General features: G+C 50.0%; 2 protein-coding genes across 4 annotated transcripts in view; one reads left to right on the top strand and one right to left on the bottom strand.

Annotated features, from left to right (window-relative positions):
- Positions 1-651: 651 nt before the first annotated feature.
- Positions 652-3,974, bottom strand: C10H22orf31 (chromosome 10 C22orf31 homolog). The gene is made up of 3 exons (XM_025400345.1): positions 3,832-3,974; positions 2,452-2,880; positions 652-1,162 (listed from the first exon to the last, which is right to left on the bottom strand). Exons 1-3 carry the CDS (start codon positions 3,832-3,834, stop codon positions 722-724), a joined length of 873 nt encoding a protein of 290 aa, XP_025256130.1. The 5' UTR covers positions 3,835-3,974; the 3' UTR covers positions 652-721.
- Positions 3,975-15,214: 11,240 nt separating this feature from the next.
- Positions 15,215-17,214, top strand: part of KREMEN1 (kringle containing transmembrane protein 1) — an 81,590-nt gene continuing 79,590 nt past the window's right edge. For all 3 annotated transcript variants that reach the window (XM_025400434.1, XM_025400436.1, XM_025400435.1), the window contains exon 1: positions 15,215-15,324. In XM_025400434.1, the coding sequence (XP_025256219.1) occupies positions 15,228-15,324 (97 nt within the window). In that variant the 5' untranslated portion in view covers positions 15,215-15,227. The remainder of the gene's footprint in view (positions 15,325-17,214) is intronic.

Below are 17,214 nucleotides of genomic sequence, written 5' to 3'. Positions count from 1 at the left end.
GTTTATATCCTTGTGAGAATGGTAGGCTTTCTGCTCAGCCCTATGTAGAAGGAGCTAGGGAGAGTGATAGTGATCGAGCCTAGTGGTCCACTTTTTAAAAATCGGGAACCATATGGCCAGCTGTGGGAGCTCATACGTATAATCCCAGCTATTCAGAAGGTTGAGGCAGGAGGATCTCTTGAGGTAGGAGTTGGAGACCAGCCTCAGCAACATAGTGAGACCCCTTCTCTCTACTAAGAGAAAAAAAAAAGCTATACATGTTGGGGTCCACATGTAGTCCTAGCTACTCAGGAGGCTGAGGCAGGAGGATTGCTTGAGCCCAGGAAGTCGAGACTGCAGTGAGCTATGATCATGCCACTGCACTCCAGCCTGGGCAACAGAGCTGTCTCAAAAGAAAGAAAAGAAAGGGAAAGAAGGAAGGAAATAAGGAACCATAGCCTGAATGTAAAACATCTGCTTTATCTGTCAGGCCTTTTCCTACCTGGAAGACTAACAGACCCTCAAGGCCTTGGAGGAAAAAATACTCCCAGCATCTACCCCTCAAAATGACCTAATCATGAGTGGAAAGGGACCGTTGGTCTTGAGCGAATCTGGTTCCTCTTTGTTTCCCTGAGAGGGTGTCGCTAATTTGTAAAGCACTCAGATGACAGGGAAGGTGCAAAGTTGTGTTTATTTTTCAGATCTCTAGCAGAGAATACCGTAATCCCATGAGTTCCTGTTCCTATTTTTTGCTCTTTAACTTGGGCCATTTATTGAGTACAGGCTCCTTGTGGACACCTGGCCGCTTCCTGCCAGGGAACCGGTCCTTCTGAGCACCTTCAGAGATGGCACCCTGACTGCACAGAGCCTCCCAGAGCTTTTGTTTAATGGCCTTGCCCAACTCCAGGCTGTACCTCTTGGGAGTCCCTGAAGGATTCCACAGCATTGGCTCTACCACAGCGTGGTACAGAGCCTGGTAACCCTCTGTTGGGAGACCGTGGATGGTTAGCGTGTCCTCCGACAACTGCTGTCTCTTTTGGGTTTCAGGAAGCAACACTGGGCCCTTCCAGGCTGCTGTCCCACTGTCTTGGGGTAGTGCTTGGGTGGCAGCCACATGTTCAGCATATCTGTCCTCAAGATCTTGGCGGACTGTTAGTTTTTTCTCCTTTGAACTTTCTTTACTCTAGCCAGGAAGAAAGCAGAGAAGTCAAAGCTAAAACTTGAGAGGGGAGCTCAGAATAATTATCTGGGATTTGTGTCCCAGAGTCTTGGTTACAGCAACAACCAACATTTGTCTAGCATGTTCTAGTTTACTGAATTCCTTTATGTACATACCACTGCGTGTGTTCTCCATAACCCTGTGAGGTCAGCAGGAGACAGCTTTAAAGGCAAAGAAATTGGAATTGGTTTGCCCAAGGCCACACAGCTAGAAGGTTAATAACCACAGCTGTCATCTATTGAATACCACTCAAGATGCTAATTATTTACCCTCTGCCAGGCTCTGTTCAAAAGCCTTTTGCATGTATTGACTTATTTAATCTTCATGAAGCCCTGTGAGGGAAGGGCCATTATCCTCCATTTAATATGATAATATCAAGGCACAAAGAAATTAAGCCCGAGGTCTTCCTCAGTTATAGTCAGAGTTGGGATTTGAATCTTGATGGCCTAGCTCCAGGGTACACTGAGCTCTGCTGGCCACCATGGGGTAACAGACCTGGACTCCAATCAGGCCTTCTTAGGTGAAGTTCTCCATGTGGACGCTCACAATCCAAATCTATAGCCGACCACTGGTGTGTGTGTGTGTGTGTGTGTGTGTGTGTGCGCGCGCACACACACAAGCACACACTACCCATATCCTAGCCTTCCTTCTCACCCTTATTTTTCCTTCATGTCAAGTCTGTGGTTGTGAAAGCCACCTCATCCTTCTCTAGAACTAAGCATAGTATAAATGATATGGTATAAATGATAAATAGCATGACCCCACAATCAGGGGCATTCTTCCACTCTAACATGCTACACCTCCTCTCCACATTCTGTCTTCAACTTTAGGATTTCCTTCACTTGGTATTGATCTTTGTGTTTTGTTTTTTGTTTTTTTTTTTTTGAGACAGAGTCTTGCTCTGTTGCCCAATCAGGAATGCAGTAGTGCAATCATGGCTCACTGCAGCCTCAACCTCCTGGGCTCAAGTAATCCTCCCTCCTTAACCTCCCAAGTAGCTGGGATCACAGGCATGTGCCATCATGCCTGGCAATTTTTTTTTTTTTTTTTTAGTAGAGATGAGGTCTCCCTATGTTGCCCAGGCTGGTCTTGAACTCTCTGAGCTCAAGCGATCCTCCCTACTTGGCCTCCCAAAGTGCTGAGATTACAGGCGGTAGCTGCACGCCATATAATCTCAACCGTTAGTGTTCTCTGGCTTTATCTTTTCCCTCCCCTCGCCCGTCACATTTTCCCCACCACTGGTCCTCATCTACCTCTCTAATGCCTCCTGCAGGCCTCCTGTGCCCTGCTGGCCGCTTGCTCTTGGAACTGATGGAGTTTCTTTTCCTGGCCTGCTGGGTGGCTTTCATCACTGAATCGTCCTTGTGCTTTAATCTCTTCGAGAGTTTTGCTTCTCCACACTTGCGTGGTGCTGGGCAGCACTTATTCTTCAGTTGCCGCCTGAGTACAAGCTTAACCAGGGAGAAGGAATTGGCAATTAATGGGTTCCTTACAACTTCCCAAGAGGAAGTGGTAGCTGGTGCTGTGGTGTTAATGTTCTGCTTTGCACACGTTCTGGCCATCCAGATGTTGGTGAGAGCTGGTGAGTCCACATAGCAGTCCTGAAGCCTGGTATTTAATAAGATGGACTGTCGGAGTCCATAGATAGGGATGCTGGGGTCTTGTCTCACATTGATTGGGTGCTAGAATTATAAGAGGGAGAAATGAATTTTAAAAGGACCGTTCTTTAGCAGAGAATAAAAGATCTACTTTGAAGGCAAAATGTTAACATCTTTTTATAGGCCATTCCTTCCACCCAGTTCTTAGAATTTTACTATATGTCCTCTCCTGCTCACTAAAGCCTTTTATACCAAGTAGGGAGGAGATAGTAACTCCACAAGGTTACAGTAATATTCAGGCTCTCAAACAACATAGCATGCTGGGGCAGGAAGTCAGGGGTCAGGGAGGGTTCACAAGGAATTGAAGGCAATTCCTGCCTGCTGGAAAATATGGAAGGCAGGGTCACTCAAGACTTCATATGAGCTGTAGACACTCAACTATGCTGCAACACAGACATGACAGCCAGTAAGTTCTGCCAAACCCTGAATATGCTTTACATTTTCTTTTTTATGGTGTGGGGGGGGTGCGGGTACGGAGTTTAGCTCTTGTTGCCTAGGCTGGAGTGCAATGGTGCAATGTCGGCTCACCGCAACCTCCGCCTCCCGGGTTCAAGTGATTCTCCTGCCTCAGCCTCCCAAGTAGCTGGGATTACAGGTATGCGACACCACACCCAGCTAATTTTGTATTTTTAGTAGAGACGGGGTTTCTCCATGTTGGTCAGGCTAGTCTCGAACTCACGACCTCAGATGATCCGCCTGCCTCAGCCTCCCAAAGTGCTGGGATTACAAGCGTGATCCACCACGCCCGGCTGAATACACTTTCTAACCAACGGCCAGGTGCCAAGAAGAGCTCATTCACAGGGAAATCAATATCCTCTGGGGACCATAAAAGCAATATGAAAACATTAATGCTGCCGGCCTCCATTTCCTGGGGACAACTAAGAGCAACAGAACAATTTGGATAGATCAGAATCACATATTTAAAGAGACCTGGCTTTCTTAGAAATGTCATCTATAGAAATAAAATCACCTTACCATATTTCAGTTGCCTTAAATTTTATTTTCGCTAGCTTAGTAGGGGGAAGAAATATATATTTTCTCTTTCCCTTTTCTCGCTCTCTGTTTTTTTTTTGTTTGTTTGTTTTGTTTTGTTTTAATATTTCTAGTCACCTGTCTTTCTCTGCCTCAGTCACGTATGGGCAAATTCCTGTTTGTTTAGATTTGGGCTTAATGCCGGCAGCTTTGAGCCATTATCTCTAGTATTTGTGATGTCACTTTGGTTTGTGATGTGGGTGTGGGTGGGTGTTACATCATCAGACTTTATAGTTAAATTATGTGGGAAGAAGTTCTATATGGTTTTGTTTCTAGCCTCAGAAACTTCTGAAGTCCTCATTTCCCCCAAAATGGCTTGGATGAATTTTGAAGATCTTCATGTTCTTATGAAGTATGTTTTGCAGGAAATGTAGTCAAATGTGCAGACCAGATTTGGGGATACAGGTAGTGAGATGCATCCCTACATGTGCAAAAGTGCCCTCCTTCATGTACATAAATAGGAGGCACTGTTAAGTTCTCAGAATAGCTGCCAAGGTTAGGGACCAGAAATGAAAGAACACGTTCCTGCAGCCCTGGGCACCTTTCCCTGCGTGTCTCTCCCAGGAAGACTACATGGTTTCTGGAATGTGGTTTTATTTTACATCCCATGGCAAATGCAGTAATTAGAGCTGTTAGCAGTGTCAAGGGCTTGAAACGAGAACAAAGCCGCCTCTTCCTGGGAACTCTTGGGCAATGCCTCACTCCTTATCAGGTGCTCGTCCTGTTGGTGGGTTTGATTTTTTTATTTGTAAAATGCCTCGGGAGCCTCCCTCCTGAGGGGGAGGAGAGTGAAATGATGGAAAAACAGAGTATGAATCTGGCAGGGGCTCCTGGAATCGCATGTGTTGCCTGTTGGAGTTTTTAAGTGTTGTCCCTGGAGTGAATCAAAGCCTGCAGGCGGACTGCACCACAGGCTGTGGTGGAACCACCTCCAGGCCTACGGCAGCTGGACCCACAGACACTTGGGAGGACAATGGTTTCCTTTCAGTAGTGAGCCCTGGCCTCACCTCCTCAGAGCTGGGTCGGTTTTAGAGCAGGGCTTTGGAAAGGGTTTGTCTTTGGGAAGAGTTTGCGAATGTCTGGAGACTGGGCAGGCAAGCAACTTTTCAAAGCTGGTCAATCTTGGAAAAATGGCACGGGGCTCCTGGGCTACCTGGAAATTACCATCTGTCTTTACTCTGCAAAGCAGGGACAGGAGGGAAATGTCAAGCAAAAAAAAAAGGCATAATAGGAATAGGTCATCTGTTTCTCTTTTCTTCTTCCCCATCTTGAGTTTGGCTTTCCTGCACCTCATCCTTCCAGACACTCATCTGTTAGATTTACTTTGCTAGGTCTTTTACTCAATGACTCTGCTAGGTCTTTTACTCACTCTGTCCGCAGGCTGGAGTGCAGTGGCGTGATCTCAGCTCACTGCAACCTCCGCGTCCTGGGGTTCAAGCAATTCTCGTCCTCAGCCACCCAAGAAGCTGGGATTACAGGCGCGCACCACCAAGCCCAGCGAATTTCTGTATTTTTAGTAGAGATGAGTTTTCATCATGTTGGCCCGGCTGTTCTCAAACTCCTGGTCTCAAGTGATCCACCCACCTTGGCCTCCCAAAGTGCTGGGATTACAGGCGTGAGCCTGTGCCAAGCCTCAATCTCCTTCTTCCAGCACAGAGCTGTTCACATGGGCAGTACTTGATACATACTCTTCAAGTTCAGTCAAATTCTGCCTTCTTTGCCTTCATTGTAACTCACTTCAATTGACTATGCCACAACAGGTAACCCTCTCAGCCTTCCTTAAAACTAACCCAGGGTACCTTGGTTTAACCTATTTCTCCTATGTCAATAAAACTAGTATTTATTCAATCCTTCCTGAAGGCCAGGCACTGTTCTAGCCACTTTATTAGCATCATGTCATGAAATGCTACCAACAGTCCTATGAATTTGAGTACTATTCCCTGTTTTACAGATAAAGAAACTGAGGCACAAATTGCTCAATTATCATGCCCCAAGTAACCAACAAAGGCTGAACCCAACCCAACCAAAGTCTACAATGCCCTGTATAATGCTCTTGGGTTTTTTTTTTTTTTTTTTTTTTTAGTTTCACTCTTGTTGCCCAGGCGGCTGGAGTGCAGTGGCACGATCTTGGCTCACTGCAACCTCCACTTCCCGGGTTCAAGGGATTCTCCTGCCTCAGCCTCCCAAGTAGCTGGGATTACAGGCACGCACTACCATGCCTGTCTAATTTTTGTATTTTTAGTAGAGATGGGGTTTCACCATGTTGGCCAGGCTAGTCTCAAACTCCTGACCTCGGGTGATCCACCCACCTTGGCCTCCCAAAGTGCTGGGATTACAGGAATGAATCACCATACCCAGCCCTACTGTCCTTGTTCTTAAACGCTCACAGTTATCACCGTGATGCCTGGCCTCGCTGTTAGTCAGCCTATCCATCTACCATACCCAGGCCCAGTTCTAGTCCTGTCCTTGTCATGAGACTTTCTCTAGGCTCATGAGAGAGTCTGCCTGTGTTGGCATCCCAGATCCATCTTTCATTAGGCAAGTGAATTCATACCCGTGAACCTTAATTTCCTCAGCTGTGAAATGGGCCTAGTCATAGTGCCTACCTAAGGATTATTGTGAGGGTGAAGTGGGACAATGCATCTGAAGTACTTGGCATGGCTCCTGGTGTATAGTAAGCACTCAATAAATATTTGCTTTTTTGTATTTTTGTTTTTGTTTTGAGACAGGGTCTTAGTCTGTCACCTAGGCTGGAGTGTAGTGGTGTGATCGTGGTTAATGGGAGCGTCGACCTCCTGGGCTCAAGCAGTCCTCCCACCTTGGCCTCCTAAGTAGCTGGGATCACAGGCTTGTGCCACCATGCCCAGCTAATTTTTTTTTTTTGTAGAGATGAGGTCTCCCTATGTTGCTCAGCTTAGTCTGGAACACCTGGGCTCAAGTGATCCTCCCAAAGTGCTGGGACTACAGCTGTGAACCAACACACCCATCCCATGTGAACGTTATTATTTATTTATTTATTTATTTATTTTGAGACAGAGTCTCAATCTGTCACCCAGGCTGGAGTGCAGTGGCACATTTCTCAGCTCACTGCAACCTCTGCCTCCCAGGTTCAAGCAATTCTCCTGCCTCAGCCTCCCAAGTAGCTGGGATTACAGGTGCCCGCCACCACGCCCGGCTAATTTTTATATTTTTAGCATAGACAAGGTTTCACCATGTTGGCCAGGCTGGTGTCAAACTCCTGACCTTGTGATCTACCCGCCTTCACCTCCCAAAGTGCTGGGATTTCAAGCGTGAGCCACCGGGGCGCCTGACCATGTGAATGTTATTAATATTATGGTCCATTTACTCATCTGACCGTTTTTTGAGCTCCTGTTACCCATGGTCTAAGTGATGTAACGCAACATTTGATATGATCTTCATCTCAGGTCACTCATGTGCATCAATCTGGTTTATGGCCGGGTGTGGTGGTTCCCACCTATAATCCCAGCACTTTGGGAGGCTCAGGCAGAAGGATCACTTGAATCCAGGAGTTCAAGATGAGCTTGGGCAACAAAGCAAGACCCCATCTCTACAAAAAAGAAAAAGAACAAAGAAAAATAATCTAGTGTATGAGGTCCAGCAATGAGCCTCTTGGAAGTAGGGAATGTTTCTGATCTGACTTGGGTATCCGACTTTCATGATTCATCTTTATTATGTATTTGTCACATTGCTTGACCTCACAGAAGTGTTGAATGTAGAGGAGCTACATCCCCTGGTTATGGGAGTGGTTCAGAATATTCTATGCTTTGTTACATGGAAAGGGAAGCAGGTAGCTGAAGATAAGATAAGGAAGTGGTTAGTCTTTAGCAGAGATTGTCCCATCAAAGGTTGTTTAGAATTATAAAGTCAGGATAGAATGACTATTTGGTCCAGGGTACTGAAACCATGGCAAGAATTTCCATCATGGGTGCCAGCACTTGATCCGGGGAACTCGGGGTTAAAGCGGTAGGGCTTCCAAGTTGCTGAAAGACCTCTTCCTTAGTTTGATTCTTCCATGAAGGTTTTTTATTCTGCTGACCTCAGTCTCACGAACCTTTATTTTCCACCCATCATTTGGAGCTGTGCTTCCTGACATATCTAAACCACCGCTTCTATTTGCAAACACATCTGTCCTTCTTTGATGTTTAGCCAAACTTTCCTGACAGTATTTTTAGCTCCTATAATCTTCCTTCTTCCTTTTTTTTTTTTTTTTTTTTGGTCTTTCTTTTACTACTACCTTTCTTCTTTTTAGCTTCTCTTAGCTCTTATTCTCCTTCTGGTGGATCAGCTAATAAAGAAGAAATTGAGTCAATTTCTATTAATTCTTGTCTTCCACCTCTATGGCCCCGCCCCACCCACGCAATTCTAGTGGAATTTAGTTGCTTTTAATTTCCTCAGATGTTTTTGTTTTAACACCCAAGCAGTAAACTTTCATACCCATGTGGGAACATATCTGAGGTTCATGATGCAGAAGAGAAACACTTTGGATGGGAAAGAATTGGAAAAGATTCCTGAACTATGATGCAAACTCCGAGGACCAATGATTTGGACCACATGTGCTGAATATGCTCCAATCGTGGGCCAAGTATGTGAAATAATGGTGTCCTGTCTGCTTCCCACCAGTTCTCACCTGACTCCCGCAGAGACTCCCGCTTCTTTCCTTCCTTCCTTCCTTCCTTCCTTCCTTCCTTCCTTCCTTCTTTCCTTCCTTCCTTCCTTTCTCCTTTTCTTTTCTTTTCTTTTTTTTGAGATGGAGTCTCGCTGTGCTGCCCAGGCTGGAGTGCAGTGGCACGATCTTGGCTGACTGCAACCTCTGCCTCCTGGGTTCAAGCAATTCTCCTGCCTCAGCCTTCCGAGTAGCTGGAATTACAGGCACCCACCACCACACCCGGCTAATTTTTGTATTTTTAGTAGAGACGGGGTTTCATCATGTTGGCCAGGCTGGTCTTGAACTCCTGACCTCAGGTGATCCACCCGCCTCAGCCTCCCAAAGTGCTGGGATTACAAGCGTGAGCCACCACACCCAGCCAGTGCCTCCTCATTGCTAACCCAAACCCTGCTGTGAGCCTTCAGAGGTGCCCACCTGGATGCCCCACAGACACATCTAACTCATTATGTTCAAGACCAGATTCTTTCTCTTCCTTCACCCCCATCAGAACAAGCAAATGACTGCCTCTCTTGAATTTCCCATCACTAGTTGTCTGAGCCAGAATCCTGGGAGACTCAGTAATCACACAGTGCAGACTCAAGCCTGAGACTGAAGGAAAATCGGGAATACAGATCTTATCTTCATTTAAAGTTGAGATAGTCTGTTCATAATGGATTTTTTTGCATTCATTTAGATGTTAAAAATTATTTTAAAATATTGCATTAAATACTATTTATTAAATATATTATTCGATGTATAAAATATCTATTAAATAATATTTATCTTGATTACCGGATTTTTTATCATGTTTTCTAAAAGTCCTCTTAAACTCTGTGCCTGAGGCACATACCTCACTTGCCTCATTCCAATCCCAGCTCTGTCCACTCAGCATTTGGTGACAGAACCCTATTATTTTATTTTTTATTAATTATTATTATTAATTTTCTTTTCTTTTCTTTTTTTTGAGACGGACTCTCACATTGTCGCCCAGGCAAGAGTGCAGTGACACAACCTCGGCTCCCTACAACTTCCACCACCAGGGTTCAAGCGATTCTCCTGTGTTAGCCTCCCAAGTAGCTGGGATTACAGGCATGAGCCACCACTCCCAGCTAATTTTTGTATTTTTAGCAGAAATGTGGCTTTGCCATATTGGCCAGGCTGGACTCAAACTCCTGACCTCAGGTGATCTGCCAGCGTCAGACTCCCAAAGCAATGAGATTACAAGCATGAGCCACCGCACCCAGCCTGTTACTATTAATTTTAGAGACAGGCTGGATTGCAGTGGCTCTATCCTCAAACTACTGGATTCAAGAGATCCTCCCACCTCAGCTTCCCAAGGTGCTGGGATTACAAGCGTGAGCCACCACACCTGGCTTAATGACAGAACAAGGAAGCATTAGGTACAGTAGCAAGCACCTGTAGCCCCAGCTACTAAGTCTGAGGCAAGAGGATTGTTGGAGCCCAGGAATTCGAGGCTGTAGTGTGCCATGATTGTGAATTATCACTGCACTCCAACCTGGATGACATACCAAACCCTGTCTTTTTTTTTTTTTTTTTTTTTTTTTTTTTTGAGACAGAGTCTCACTCTTGCCTGGGTTGGAGGACAGTGGCACTATACATGCTCACTACAACTTCTGCCTCTCAGGTTCAAGCGATTCTCCTGCCTCAGCATCCCAAGTACCTGAGACTACAGGTGCCTGCCACTACGCCCAGCTAGTTTTTGTATTTTTGTAGAGATAGGGTTTTACTATGTTGATCAGGCTGGGATTACAGGCGCATGCTCCCACACCTGGCTAATTTTTGTATATATATATAAAAATATATATATATATATATATATTTTTTTTTTGGTACAGATGGGGTTTCACCATGTTGGCCAAGCTGGTCTGGAACTCCTAACCTCAAATGATCCACCTATCTCGGCCTCCCAAAGTGCTGTGATTACAGGTATGAGCCACCACATCTGGTTCCAAGACCCTGTCTTTAAAACAAAAAAGACAAGGAGGTGGCTCAGCCTGGCTTTTTGGCTTTTTTTTTTTTTTTTTTTTTTTGAGACAGAGTCTCGCGCTGTGTCACCCAGGCTGGAGTGCAGTGCAGTCACCCAGGCTGGAGTGCAGTGGCCAGATCTCAGCTCACTGCAAGCTCCGCCTCCCAGGTTCAGGCCATTCTCCTGCCTCAGCCTCCGAGTAGCTGGGACTACAGGCGCCCGCCACCACGCCCGGCTAGTTTTTTGTATTTTTAGTAGAGACGGGGTTTCACCATGTTAGCCAGGATGGTCTCGATCTCCTGACCTCGTGATCCGCCCGCCTCGGCCTCCCAAAGTGCTGGGATTACAGGCTTGAGCCACCGCGCCCGGCCTTTTTTTTTTTTTTTTGAGACGGAGTCTCGGTCTGTCACCTAGGCTAGAGTGCAGTGACGTGATCTCAGCTCACTGCAACCTCTGCCTCCTGGGTTCAAGCGATCCTCTGGCCTCAGCCTCCCAAGTACCTGAGACTACAGGTACCTGCCAGTACGCCCAGCTAGTTTTTGTATTTTTGTAGAGATGGGGTTTCACTATGTTGATCAGGCTGGTCTTGAACTCCTGACTTTGTGATCCACCTGCCTCGGCCTCCCAAAGTGCTGGGATACAGGTGTGAGCCACCGCACCTGGCCCAGCCTGGTACTTGAGAGGGTAAGACTAGGGTTCCACTGCCTGGGTTCAAAGCCCAGCTCCACCACAATGTCACCTTTGGGCAAGTCATTTAATCTCTCTTTGTACTGGGGTGGGTGTGGGCTGGTAAGAATGCCTCCCTCACAAGGTTACTGGGAGGATTTTGTGAAATGCAACCATGGACGCCCTGCACAACTTTAGTCGAGTCCGCAGTAAACGTTTGCTATTGCTGTCACTATAATCCGGCCCCCTCCTCCAGGGCTCTCTCCATAAAAAGACTGTCCTTTGAGTGGAAATCATCCCAACTGGAGTTTCAAAGACACTTGAATGACCAAAACTCCAACATCGTAGGTCTCCTGGCTTCTTGACCAATCCTGCTGCCCTCGGAGGAAGAAAGGGGCCTGACTTGCACAGTACAAACAAACGGACACCAACATCTTTCTGGAGGCCCAAGAGCTGCATTCAGCGTCCTCACTCTTTCCATGAAATAAAGCTGCTAAACACCCCAGGCATGTAAAGCACTGAAATGAGTATCCCGGGTTGCTCTCTGCCAGAAGCCAGGACCACATAGTGGAGCAAAAGACCTTGAGCTGTTAAGCGCCATGACCTAGACACGCCGGGCTGTATTTTTAGCCTCTTGTGCACTGTTTCCATCACCTGTGCTGGGCTTTCAGCTGGAAAAGAGAAGGTGGGGGTGGAGAAGGCTAGAGGGATGTTTCTTACCGCAGCCAGTGCCAGGAGGAGCTTGCCAGGATTTCCAAGTCCTGTTGTACAACAGGGCCATTTTCATGGGTGTGCAACAGGTATATTAACATAGGCCCCCTTGCTACCTGCTTGGAAGGGCCTCATACATGCTTTATCTTTTTATCTTCTGCTGTCACTGTCTTGAAAATTTTTTTTTTTTGGAGATGGAGTCTTGCTGTGTGGCATGATTTTGGCTCACTGCAACCTCCACCTCCCAGTTTCAAGCAATTCTCCTGTCTCAGCCTCCTGAGTAGCTGGGATTACAGGCGCCTACCACCACTCCCGGATACAATTTTTTGTATTTTTAGTAGAGATGGGGTTTCACCATGTTGGCCAGGCTGGTCTCAAACTTCTGATCTCAGGTGATCCACCTGCCTTGGCCTCCCTAAATGCTGGGATTATAGGTGTGACCCACGGCGCCTGGCCTGTCTTGAAATTCTTAATAAGTTTGGACAAAGGACATACGTTTTCATTTCTCACTGTGCCATGCCAATTATATGGCTGGTCCTAAGGAGTGCACATGACAGAGAGAGCCAACTGGAGGAGGGGCTGCTGCCAGCCCAGGAGGGGTGCCTTCCCACAGCAGGCAGGGCAGACCAAAGCTACTATCACAGGGCATGGCTGCCCAGACTTGGCCAAATAAACCTTGTTTCCAGCCTCCTGGGTGCCCTTCCTATTTTCTTCTCTGAAACCTGAATGAGATGTCGAAAGAACCTTGGAAACTGTAGAGAACTGTGTCCTGCTTTGCTAAAGTCTTTCTCTGGCATCCTGTTTAAAGTAGCCCAAAGGTTAGCTGGGTGTGATGGCGTGCCTCTGTAGTCCCAGCTACCCAGGAGGCTGAGGTGGGAGGATCATTGGAGCCCAAGAATTGGAGGCTGCAGTGATCCATGATCTCATCACTGCACTCCAGTGTGGGCGACAGAGGGAGGCCCTGTCTCCAGAAAAAGAAAAAGAAAAAAAATTCCACAGAGCCTTCAGTTAACATAATTTTCTAGTCTTTGTATTACTTTTTGTTCTCAGGAATTTGCGTGTTTTCAGATTGACTAGAATGTAAGTTCCAAGAGGAAGGTTTGGTCTTGGTGGCTGTGTCCTCAGCCCTCAGCAAGTTCCTCGCTGAATATTTGCTGAACAAAGGAAAGTTCGACTTTATTGTTTGCTTTGGGCTGAGGGCTTCACCTGCATCTTCTCATTTCATTCTCTTCAAAGGCACTGCTGTCTGGGAGGGCACAGAAGTCCCAGAGTAAGGGTTCTCAGGTCCGGTGGAGAAGGTGGGAAGGGCCCAAAATTGTGGAAAAGGGGAAAGCTGGACAAAAATGGGGATCACCGGTGGTAGGAGGTGGAGGGCTCCCCAGGACCGAGGCTGGCTGGGTGAGGGGATGGTGGGTGCCCCTAAGCTCCAATAAGAAGCTCAGAGGGTCCTTGAACTCGGGAGTGACACATGAAAACAATAACTGAACAAGATTCTTCTTGCTACAGCGCTGAGTAGTGTGGGTGGAGAGGGACAGAGATTGAGAGGCCTCGTGGGAGGTAGCTGCGCCCTTCGGGCCCGGACCTGAGAGCAGCCGTGGGTGGAGAAAGGAGTATGGGGGGACGCAGGCTCTGGGAGTGGGCAAGGGGGCGGCGCCCGGGGGTTGAGGGGGCCCAGGGGCGAGTGTACCTACGGCGGGCCTGTCCCGCCCAGCCGCGCTCTGGGTGCGGCGAGTCTGCACACTGGGGCAGATGTTCCCGCCGCCGCGCCGGGCGCAGGTCTGCACTTGCAAGCCCGGGACCAGAGACTTGAAAGCTGCCGGCGCGCCGCCCAGACCTGCCCCGCCGGGCGTCACCGCTGCGCTTTAGGCGGGAGCTGTAGGAAAATCCCCTCTGCCTTGGGGGAGGGCGGGGGAGGAGGACGGCCCACGACCGACCCCGGGCGAGGCAGGGAAAGACCTTGCCGGGGTCGGCGGGGAGGAGGGCAAAGGGCCTACCACACGCGGGCCGAAAGTTTAAGCAAGCCGCGCGCTCTCTGATGCCTAACATCCCAGGCTGTAGGATAAGCAGCACTATCCCATCCATTTCTGGTCGTTGCACTGGGCGTTTTACTTGCTTCTATCTCATCGAATCCTCTAAAGGCCTTTTATTATTCCTATTCTGCAAACGGCTGAGCCTCAGACACATCAGGAAACTTGCCCTAGTTGAAACTGGCTATGTGATAAGATACGGAACCAGGGGGTCAGTATATGGCTGCAAACTTGGGGTGGAGAAAGGAATTCAACATTTGCTGAGCTCCTACTGTGCGTGCGTAAAAGCTTCCATGCTTTCGTTTTGTTTTTTGAGACAGGGTCTTGCTCTGTCACCCAGGCTGGAGTGCAGTGGTGTGAACAAGGCTTGCTGCAACCCCGACCTTCCGGGCTCAAGCGATCCTCCTGCCTCAGTCTCCTGAGTAGCTGGGACCACTGATTTATTTATTTTTTCCTGTAGAGATGGGGTCTTGCTGCTTTGCCCAGGTTGGTCTCGAACTCCGGGGCTCAAGTGATTCTTCCGTCTCGGCCTCCTCCCAAAGTGCTGGGATCCCAGGATTTGTTAGCCACAGCGCCCGGCTCTAGGCGTTCTTGTTTAGTGCAACCGCTCTGGGGAGTAGTAGCTATTATCACCTCCATTTAACGGATGAGGAAATTGAGGTAAGAGCTATTTTTCCTTTAAACATGTCCAAGATCTTACAGATGACCAAGTGGGATGTGAACTCTCCAAAGCATTCTTTTTTTAACCATTACGATGAGCTAAGCAAGGGAAAACAGCTTGCAAACTGCTGTTGTAATTATTATCGCTGTAGCTGAGCTCGCGTGTGGGTCACGACCCGAGTGAGGGTGGAGGAGGGGTCACTGGGAGCCCGGCCTATTTCAGCCCGGCCAAACCGCTTGGTAACGTGGAGGCCGGGCCGAGGCCCCGCCCTCACCTGCTGATCCCACCCGCGAATGGGACAAACAGAGGGCCCTGAGGGGCGGGCCCAGGTGAGGCGAGGGATGGGCGGGGCCTGATGCGTGAGTGGCAGGAGAGGCACGCGGCCGGGGCGGGGCGTGCGCGCGCGGTAGGCTCCGCCCTCCGGGCCTCTCCGCTGATCCAGGCGGGCCCCAGGCTGCAGGGGCGGTGGCGGCGCTGAGCTGGGCGGGCCTGGGCGGGGCGGCCGGGCAGTCGGGGCGGGGCTACACTCGGGACCCGCGTCCTGCTCCCATGGCCGCCCCCGGCTCCCCGCGCTGCCCCCTTTCCCCCGGGCCGCGCCCCGGGGCCCCGCACTGACGGCCCATGGCGCCGCCCGCCGCCCGCCTCGCCCTGCTCTCCGCCGCGGCGCTCACGCTGGCGGCCCGGCCCGCGCCCAGCCCCGGCCTCGGCCCCGGACCCGGTGAGTGTGAGCGACCCCCGCCGCCCGCCCTGAGCGGAGCACACTCGAGGGGCGACAAGAGCCGGCCGGCCTGAGGGCCCCCTCCCTCCCGCCTCAGGACCTTTCGGGCCCCTTCCCCGGGCCCCTCGGCGACGCCCCTCAGGCTGGGACGGTCCCTCCCTGGGACCCGGGCTCCCCCCAGGCCCGTCATCGACGTCCCCGGGCCGGGTACTGTCCCCCGGCTGCAGGACCCGGTGCTCCTCAGCGACGCCCCTCAGCCCAGGACGCCCCCTTCGCCTTGAGACCTCCAAGGCCCTCCGCGACGCCCCCCGGGCTGGGACATCTCCTCTGTCTTGGGATCCGGGACCCGCTGCCCGAGTCCCTCAGCGACCCCAACCAGGCTGGGACACCCCCTCTCCCCGGTACCTCCTGGGATCCCATCCCAAGTCCCCAGCGACTCCTCCCCGGGCCGGGGCGACCCCTGCTCCCCGGTACCTCCTGGGATCTCGTCCCAAAATCCCCAGCGACTCCCCCCGGGCCAGGACGCCCCCTGCTTCCCGGTACCTCCTGGGATCCCGTCCCCAAGTCCCCAGCGACCCCTCCCGGGCCGGGACGACCCCTGCTCCCCAGTACCTCCTGGGATCCCGCCCCAAGTCCTTCATCGACGCACCTTGCACTGGGACGGCTCCCCTGCTACAAGAGTCTACATCCCTCTCTGCAAGACCCTCAGCGACATCCCTCCCCCGGGCCAAGGTCCCCTCCCTGAGCCTCACTACGACGCCCCCGCGTCCCCCAGTCCTCTCCTCCCTCCTACACCGGTGGAACCCGGCGCCTCCCCGCACAGAGCAGAGCGGAGGCGGGAGGAGCCGGCGCTCAGCCCCTTTTCCCGAGTCCTCGGCTGCACCCGCTTGGCGGACATTGTAACTTCTGCCTCGCGAGGAACGGGATGGACTTGTTCGCCCTGCTAGAGGCAGGTTAGGGTCCTGGGACGACCTTGTACCCAGACGGACGGGACGTGCCCTCTCTCTCCGCTGGGCCGCTTTGAACTTCCGTATGACTTAGGTGATGGCGCAGCAGGGGGAGAGGAAAAAGGAAGCGGTGATGGGAAACTTCTCCCCTACTGAGCTTAGGGTGCTCTTCCTAAGGGTGCAACGCCGAGCTCCGTGTTTCGGTCACCCCACACCTTAGACAGGTCACTCACTCCCCAGGCCAAGGCCAAGGCCAAGGCCAGGTCTTCCCGAGGGGGGGCTCTGGTCCAGGATGAAGCTTGGACTTTGCTTAACTTCCACACGCAACCTTGTAGCCAAATCCTTTCTAAGTTGAAGAGAAGGCAAGAGGGCGTTGCATTTCTCTGCAGGTTGTTTGGATGTTGAGCATAGGACATTTGTGAAAGGGATGGGAAGAGTTTATTACCAGTCTGCAGGAGTAAGAAAACCCGCCTCTGGGTTCACCACCCAAAGTCACAGACTGATATTGGAAAGGATGGGATTTTGCTGGTGTAAGAAAACTCAGAGTTGCTTTGTTTACTTATTGGCTTGGATTAGCGAAAAAGCTAGGACTTGGTATTGTCACTTACTGCGTGACTTTGGGCCATGCCTTCAGCTCTCTGAGCCTCAGTTCCCTCATCTGTAAAGACAGGATAACTTTGCAGAGTGTTGTGAATATTAAATGATATACTGTAGGTAACATACCCGCATATAGGAGGGAGTCAATAAACATATTTTAATAATACTTTTATAGGACCTCACAGTTCATCGAGTGCTAGACACCTCATTTACCCTGGGAGTGCTAAGAGGTTTCTGTCTGATTCATTTCTGTAAAAGGCAAAGCTTGGCTTTAAACTGGTAGAACTGGGGTCTCCAAGTGTTGTAAACCTGAGGCTCAGTGAGTGGTTTCTGAGTGATCACTGCC

This window comes from Theropithecus gelada, chromosome 10, assembly GCF_003255815.1.
Source record: "Theropithecus gelada isolate Dixy chromosome 10, Tgel_1.0, whole genome shotgun sequence".
Taxonomy (NCBI): Eukaryota; Metazoa; Chordata; class Mammalia; order Primates; family Cercopithecidae; genus Theropithecus; species Theropithecus gelada.
Note: the sequence above shows the minus strand (reverse complement) of the source record. Positions and strands in the feature narration are given on the sequence as shown.